The sequence below is a fragment of the Rhinolophus sinicus genome, chromosome 6 (assembly GCF_057876585.1).
Source record: "Rhinolophus sinicus isolate RSI-liver-muscle chromosome 6, RSI-T2T, whole genome shotgun sequence".
Lineage (NCBI taxonomy): Eukaryota > Metazoa > Chordata > Mammalia > Chiroptera > Rhinolophidae > Rhinolophus > Rhinolophus sinicus.
This window is the reverse complement of record NC_142506.1, coordinates 29,179,495-29,188,483: the sequence shown is the minus strand read 5'-3', so window position 1 is coordinate 29,188,483 and position 8,989 is coordinate 29,179,495. Positions and strand designations below refer to the sequence as shown.

Here is an 8,989-nt window from a genome sequence, read left to right as displayed (position 1 = left end):
CTTGATCTATCTTAGGCACAAAGAAGGCATTTATTACCTTGATAATGAAAAGTTGCAAAGAATCGGGATACAGTTGGGCCTCAGGGGAGTTAGAACCAGGAGTCTTTCTCCAGCTTTGTTACTAGAATAAAAGTGATCCTCTTCCTTTAGTGTCAATTAGAAAATCCCTAGGTAGGGTCTTTGGCCCTGCCTGGATCACAGGCCTAAACCCTGCCCACACAGATGGACTTTGCACTAGTACTGGCAGCCCTGCAAGAACCACATGGAGGGAGTGGGAGCAGCAGCTCCCAGAATTAAGTGGTTGTTATTCCCAGAAGAAGGGAGGGAAAAACAGATACCCTCCTTCATCACTCTGATTGTAATGACTCTAACAGAACAAAAATCACACATAGAAATTTGCATCTTGCATTCCATTGCCAACTTCTTAAGCTGTAGATTTACAACTCCTATAGTGTTAAATTTTTCTGCTAACTCTGAAAATATCTCTTGTGTGTCCACAGTCCACAAAGAAAAAGCAAAAGATAAAGGCACCTCTTTGGGGACTGAGAGTCAGAGCAGAGTGTGGAGAATGTGAAGCAATTGTGGAGAATGAAGGTCAAATTTACCAGGAAACTATAAGAAGACTGTGACAAAGTGCTTAGGTAGGTGATATAAACAAACTGAGTGTCCATGTCCGACAGAAGGCAAGTTGAAAGCTAATCCCCATGTGATGGATTTAGAGGTGGGGCCTTTGGGAGGTGATTGGGTCATGAAAGCTGGGCCCTCATGAACGGGTTAGTGCCCTTATAAAAAAGACCTCAGACAGCTCTGTTGCCCCTTCCTCCATGTGAGGACACAGCAGGTAGACAGCTGGCTAGGAACCAGGAAGTGAGGCTCACCATGCACCAAATCTGTCAGCACCATTATCTGGGACTTCCCAGTCTACAGAACTGTGAGAAACAAATGTCTCGTTTAAGCCACCCAGTCTATGGTAGTTTTGTGTAATCGCCCTAACGGACTAAGACAACAGGTTATCATGAATTTATATTAGATCCAACTTGTCTTGTATGACTTCTTCTCTAGTAGTGTTTGGATGCTGGGATGCAAATATGGAAAAACTGGATTGTTGTGCTCATAACGGGATAGGGAAATTTTCTTGTTTTTCCAGGTATAATAGAAATGAAGATGAGAAACACAGTTTAGGGTATTGAGAAAGAATGTTACTATTAGTAATATGATGGATTCTGGAATCTCAGCGGGATACAAAGAGACATGAAAAAAAGCTCATGGACTGGAAGAGTAGTGAGAGAACTGGGGGATCCCATTTAGGTCAAAACACTGGGAGTTGGAGGAATAGTTCAACAAAGTAATACCAATATGTATTTATCTGTATACACAGGTAGAAAACATATCCATGTCGTGATTAGGGTAGCCCTTGCACTTATAAAGAAATACTCTTACTCAAGGACATACACAAATGATGTAGCTATGATATAATGCACTTTATTTCAACATACTAAACCAAAACAATTAACAAAACCACTTATTTCTTTGGAAAGAAACAAATTCTATATATATGCAGGTTTGGCTTGACTGATATAATGTATTTTAACAAAAAATATTAAACACACCTAATAAAGCTCTCTATGTACATAGTAGACAACAGATAACTTTGCTAACTGACAAGAAAATAACCATTTGGAAAAATAAGCAGTTGTAAAACAGAGTCAAATGCATAAGTTAAGACTCTTGTGAACTTAGAAAAAGACTGAATTGTTATATTTTTATCGGCACAAAAAAAAATCATTCTCCAGCCTTCCATTTTCACCTACATTTTCTTGAACAGAATGAAGCCCCAAATTTGAAAGCTTAAATTCTTTCTTCCTAAAGCCTCAGGAATATCAGATTCTCCTTCAAACCGGTAGCTGTCTCGAAAGGAGGAGACCATTTAAAACAAAGATACACAGATTTCACTTCTGTGCTACTCATGCAGATTCTGCAGAGGAACAGTTCCTGAGTTCGCTACCATTTCACTCAACTTACTTCAAAAAGTAATGCCTCATCAGAGGACTAAACTGGCTCTGCAGCTCAGCACTCAGCTTCCTTTATCATGGAAATCAGTTAGTGACAGGTAGCCCTCAGCATAATCTGCACAAATGTAATCTGGGAATTCTGTGACAGTGATGTTAGCATATTTAAATGTAAAATGCAAGATTCTGAAAATTAAATAATTTATTTTTTAAATATTCAAGGCTGCTGTTTCTCAATCACTTTTTTATGAACAAATGAAAAACGAAATGGCAAATGAAGCAGAAAAATTTGGATGTTCAAAATGAGACAACTGTAAAAAGTTCATATATAAAGACATGACTGGGTAAGCTGATGCTGTAATAATGATTGTTTATTATTGTATGTAATTGGACAGCAAAACAGTCCTGTCTGAAAGCACTGTCTTCCCAAATCCTTTCAAGACATGATTCTACATACTATAATGAAACATTTTTTAAAAATGCAATACATTATAGAACTACCAGTTTTAATATTCATAGATAAACTTAACTTAAACTACTATAGCAATGATTTAAATACATGTGCCATTAAAAAAAATTGTAAACGTACTTTGAATGTTTTTTTTTACTTGTAAGATAATATTAAAAAGAGATTCTACAACTTCTTGATTCCTTAAGAACTAAGGATCAAAATACTAAACATAATAAATAAATGTGCAACTGGAGGTCTGGGAAAGGGTATACATCATAAAAAAAAATACACCAGTGTATTAAAAATCCAGTATTTTGCTATTAAAACTTCATCGCAATACACTTAGGTTTATTGCTACTATAAATAAGCTTCAGATTAAGGCACGTGTCATTACCAATGAGAAAAACTTGGATTCAAAACAAAGGAAATATGGACTGTAAAATATGGACTGTTTTTCTTTCATGTTGATGTCATTATAGGTATTATCAATTTTAAATGTTAAGTTTTTGTATGGCAGTAAGTATCTTTGAACATATTACCTAAATATAGTTAAAATGTTTATGATACTTTGATACTCTAATTAATGTATATGATACCTTAAAGTATATGCTACTTTGACGGGGCAATGGGCAAAATCAAATCAAGATGGATGACAAAGGATTACATATAAGAAATATGATAACCTATAAGAAAAAAAAATTACCTTATAGGGACAGTGACTATGAGCAGATCTTTAACTTCTCTGAGCCTCACTTTTTCCACCAGGAAAATTTCAACACTAGCTGCTTTGTCAAACTCCTAAGGCTGTTACGAGATCAAATGAGATGATGTAAAAACACTTGGCAAACTATGAAGCATTGAACAAATAAATGGTATTATCGTAGGACAAAGATCTCAAGTTTCTGATATATATTCTAACAAATAAGGTTATGGTCAGCTCCTTTTGCATCCACTTGAGAACTCCAGTTTTAATTAGATAATTGTGGCATAAATGGAGCAAAAATTTATGCAAAGAGAAGATCTTTAAAGTTTAGCTTCCAGAATTTTATCAAGTAGCATGCTGTGAGTGGGGCAGCCCACTGCTTGCTGGGGCTCAGGTTACCTCTTGACACTTCCTAATGATAAAGAGGGAACAGACCTTGGCTTCTAGCCTTTCCTCAGTCTCTTCTGCAGAGAGAGACCTCCGTCTCCCTCACCACCTGGTATCATACAGCATGCACAGTTCCATTAAAAGAACTATACCTCATAACAGCATAAAAGTTTTAAGAGTATTAAAGAAACACAGCTGAGGCCCATCGCAGGTACGTTTCTGAGCTTGGCACAAAGGTGAAATGCTTCCATAAACTCCACCAGGTTCTCCCTGACTTAGTTCACAAGCTCTACTTCTATGCATAAATGGTTCTAGGCCAGCTTTTCCAAACTATGTTCTGAAGAACACTACGTAGGTGAGATGTTAAATGAAAAAGAGATCTGTGTTAAGTAAGTTTGGAATATGTGGGGGAAAATAAGTTTACATACTGCAGAATTTCTCAGTCTGTGATGTACTGACTGCACCCTGTAAAAAGCAATGGAGTGGACAGCATTTCTCAAACTCATTTGAGCACAGAGTCCCACGAAATATCTAGAGGGGCTAATAGCTCTTAGACTACTCCTCGGGAAATGCTACTGCAGCTAATTCACCCTGGTTTTACACATTAAGGGCTATGTCTGGTAATAGCTACTCTCTTAATTTCTGAAGGAGCAGAACCATTTTGCTCACAAAGCCCACTGCCATAGTAACTGTGGACGCCACTCCGTCAGTATCCTACCCAAAGCAACTAAGAACTGAATTTCCTTTTTTACAACACTGAGGAATCCAAAGAAGTTATTCTCAAGTTAATGAGAATTACAATCTTTGTAAGGAAATCTTTATATCTTCCTCAAACATTAAAAATACAAAGATCTAACTAGATCTTAAGACACAATTATTTTGAAGAAACGGGAGCACTTTATCACAATATCACTGCAATCCACACTATTAATAATAATAATAATTAGTAATGGTGGTGATGGTAGTAATATTGGCTAGTATTTATTTTGTACCTTAATCCTCATTTCCATTCTATGAATTTAGGACCTACTATTACTCATTTTAAAGAGAAGTACACTGAGGTTGACAGAGATTAACTGACTTGCCACAGGTCACACAAAATAGTAAGGACAGAATCTCAAACTCATATCTGACCCCTCACCTCATGCCCTGATCACTACATAATGCCGTCGTATATTTTAGTAACAAAACAAAAGCATTTAAGTCACATTCTGGTTGTTGAAAAGAAAAGTTTGAGTATATTCATATAAGTCCAACTTGATTTATATTTGACTTTGGATTTCCTCTTGAGCAAAGGAGATACTTTAAGTTGTTTTTTTGTTGTTGTTTTGTTTTGTTTTTGTTTTTTTTAAAGCAGAGAAAAATAGACGGGGAGGGTTTTAAAAATCTGCATCCAAGGTGAAGACATTATCTGTGGTTTCTGCCATTACTGCAAAACGCTGATACTCTGAAACTCGTTTCTCAAAGAAATTTGTTTTCCCTTCTAAAGAAATGTTTTCCATAAAATCAAAGGGATTTTCTGCCTGAAAAATCTGAAAAGAAAAGAAATGTTATTAGACATTCTGAAGAAGTCAAATTATATCCACAAGAAGATCTACAGATAACTAAAATGGAGCTCAGGTCGTGCAACACCTGTCTAGTCACTTACAGGATCACACTATTCCCTACGGCCCTAGAGGCACTCAAGGCTGATAAATTTTAAGATGACTAAGATTACCTAGTAACCCCAGGAAATGATACTAGCATCTCTGGTATTCTAAGAAGTAGAAAGGGGAGAAAAATTATTTCAGGAAATAAAAGATTTAATACCAACCAAACTAAAATGTTTTCACAGCTTGAAAATTTTAATATGACATAGATATCATAGGCACTTTTCACAGGTAATACCTCTAGGTCCTCACACACGGTACTACATATATATATGATACTACATAATCATATACACGATACTACAAAGTATTAAATTACCAACAATGTACTGTGGACCTAAATATTTCTTAGTTCATAACAGATAATCAACAAATTGATGTTAAAGGATCATGATGAGGTAAGATAAATTCCATCCATAGTGACCCGCCAAAAAGGAGGGACATACATTGACAAGAAGCTTTTCTCAATTCAAGAAGCAGACTTAGAGATACAGCTTGATGGAAACTGTGAAACATTTCAATGATTCATCAGAGGCAATAAAAGAGAACTTTTGAATTTAGGAGTATCCAGCAGGGATTATGAACACCGCAGGTAAGAATATATTCAAATACCCCAATTAAAAATGGGCAAAGAATCTGAGTAGATAAGTAGACAGTTCTCTAAAGAATATATACAAAACATCAATAAGTACATGAAAAGATGCTCAAAAAGCATTACCTATTAGATAAATGCAAATCAAGACCACAATGAGATATCATTTCACTCGCACTAAGCTGGCTATAAATAAATAAATAGATAAAAATAAATAACAAGCATTGGTGAAGATGTGGAGAAACTGGAACCCTCATACACTGCTGGTGTTAATGTAAAATGGTGCAGTCACTTTGGAAAACAGTCTGACAGTTCCTCTAATGATTAAAAATAGAGTTACACTATATGAGCCAACAATTTCACTTCTAGTTATATATCCAAGAGAAATGAAAACATATGTCCACACAAAAAGTTATACATGAATGTCCATAGCAATATTATTAATCATAGTCAAAAAGTAGAAACCACGGCAATGCCCATCAGCTGATAAATGGATAAATAAAATTTGGCATAGCCATACAAAGGAATATTATTTGGCCATAAAAAGGAGTAAAGTACTGATCAATGCTACAACACAAATGAACCTTGAAAACATCCTAAGTAAAGAAACCAGCCATAAAAGACCATATGCTGTATGATTCCATTTATATGAGATGGGATACACAGAACATGCAAATCTAAAGAGAGGGAAATTAGATTAGTGGTGCCTACAGCTGAGGTGGAGGTGGGGGAAGAAAGGGAAGTAAATGATTGCTAATGGGTACAGAGATTCTTTGGGGGGTGATTAAAAATAATGTTCTAAAACAGAATGTTGTGATAGTTACACCACACTATGAATATACTAAAAACCATTGAACTGTATGTATATTTATTAATAGATGAATTGCGTGCTCTGTGATTTTTAAAAGATATAGATTTTTTTATTCCAAAAAAGCTCATATGCTTTGTGTGGCTGAGTTGTGGAATTCTGTGAAATTTCCGTTCCGAAACAGTGTGTGAAGAGGGAGTGAAAAATTTGAGCTATCACATACAGAATACAGTGGAAAGAGGACGCAACCAATAGTCATAGATTGACTGGATTTTAAAACTGGGGACCTTCTAAAAAATCTGATCCAAATCATTCATGTCATGGACAAAGTAACTAAGACCAAAATTAAGTGGCTTATTTTTGACACACGGAAGTACTCATATATTTATTAACTAATCCTAAACTAAAAGAGAAGTTGAAAACATTATTAATGTGACTCCTATTTAGAATTCTGTATAAATGGCCACCATTTGCTAATTTAAATAATCTTTTATTTTACCAAAAACTGCCATTATAAGAATAGTTCTTTTTATAGAACTCAAATGCTTTGAGTTCAAAGTTTAGTTCATATATTTTAAATTGTTTTGTTTTCTTAATAGGCCGTAGCATTCAAGGCCTTACATTTTCCTCTCAGGATCTGTTTGGCTGAATTGTACAAGTTTTGATACACAGTAACACACAGTAACCTTATTGTCATTTAGTTTATATTTTCTATTAGTTTGTATTTTCATTTTTAAGGTTATCTTTTCAATTTCTAACTAGCTAGAACTTTTGGCAATCTTTTATTGTGAATTTCTAATTTTATTGCATTAAAATCTATAGTCTGTATAATTTCTGCTTTTTGGAATTTACTGAGATATGCTGAAGGCCTGTGGAAAACGATGTTTTACACTGTGTTTTCTTCTGTAGGAGGCACGGTTTATATATATACCTACAGTTAGTAAGGTATATACCTACAGTTAGTAAGTTCCCAAAGAGGAAACTAGATCAAAGGGTCCATAGTTTTCCAATAAGCAGGAGAATATGGATGCGTGGGGGTGAGGACACGGTGGTGGATTAAAGGATAATGGGTTGACTTTAAGGGTTAAGTAAGCAAAGTAATTTTCCTGTAACAAACATATTGATATAACTTAGGAACAAATACAATTTTTTAATACACTGCATAAATGTAAGCGCTCATATTAATGTAACTGTCATCTTGGTTTCTCTCATTATCCGTAAACATCAAAAGGATTTTGCAACTAAAATAATAAAATATAAATAGCTTATCTTACAATAGTTTGCCCCACCTGATTCTCTCATTACAGTATTTCTGTTGTGACCAGAATATAAATGCATTACCAAGAAAGGTTATGATTACCCCAGCATCATGGATTTCATAAGGCTTCTCATTAAATAAATTTAAACCTACATTTCTGTGCTAAAAAATCAAAACCTACAATCTCTAATTACCACAGTTTAGTACACAGTAAAGTTCTGTGAATTTTCCACTTACATTGAATACAACATGACCCCTTAGTGTGCATTTATTGTGTGCCTGGCATTATTTTAAGTGCTGTAGGTTACCAACTCATCACAATCTCTTGTGGTAAGTATTATTATTATTATTATTCTCTCCATTTAATGGATAAGGAAGCTGAGATGGGTTTGAGCACCTTGCCTAAGGTCACATAGCTAGACAGCGGTGGAACCAGGATTCAAACCCAGGCAGTCTGCCTGCAGCTTCCACCTGTTAAGTCATATGAAAAGCATAGCTCTTTATGAAATTCAGGTACACTATCTCTGATAACCAAAGACAGAAATAACTTAAACACAACTGAGTTCAGAGTCAAATTATGACAGTTAATGTCTTCATAGCAACTATTTCCTACTGAAGGTATTAACCCCCAAATTAAACGTAGACACGTGGAGATTTATATGATGGTAAAACACATACATAAATACATATTAAATGCAATTATTTAAAAAGGCTCCTATTTTTAAATAGATACCTGCAATTATTACAAAGTAATTTATTGGGCTTATTAGCTCTAAGATTTATCAGCCGCCTACTTCTGTTGTGAATTTCATTCTAAGTTTCAAAGGATTTTGCAAAGCGAATTTGCTCATGCAAAGCAAGACTCTGTTATGACATTGTAAAAGTAGACTAAAAAGTACGCTACAAATGCTTTCAGTGAAATATTTTAGTGGTCTTATTTGACTATAACATTTTAGCTAACAGTAATACATTTTTAAATAACTTACCTTTGAGAATCCAAGTTCCACAAGTAATCTGTCAGCTACAAACTCAATATACTGTTTCATCAAAACACAATTCATTCCAATAAGCCCAACTGGCAAGGCTTCTGTTAAAAACTCCTGAGATGAAAACAAAAACAGAATAAAGTACA

General features: G+C 34.9%; 1 protein-coding gene across 2 annotated transcripts in view; it reads right to left on the bottom strand.

Annotated features, from left to right (window-relative positions):
• Positions 1-1,462: 1,462 nt before the first annotated feature.
• Positions 1,463-8,989, bottom strand: part of RRM2B (ribonucleotide reductase regulatory TP53 inducible subunit M2B) — a 39,157-nt gene continuing 31,630 nt past the window's right edge. Inside the window, exons 8-9 of one of the 2 annotated variants that reach the window (XM_019710964.3) lie at positions 8,844-8,957; positions 1,463-5,082 (exon numbers count right to left, since the gene is read on the bottom strand). In XM_019710964.3, the coding sequence (XP_019566523.3) occupies positions 4,930-5,082; positions 8,844-8,957 (267 nt within the window). In that variant the 3' untranslated portion in view covers positions 1,463-4,929. Of the gene's footprint in view, positions 5,083-7,739; positions 7,841-8,843; positions 8,958-8,989 lie in introns of those variants that run through there. The other variant, XM_074316280.2, reaches the window with a different exon arrangement.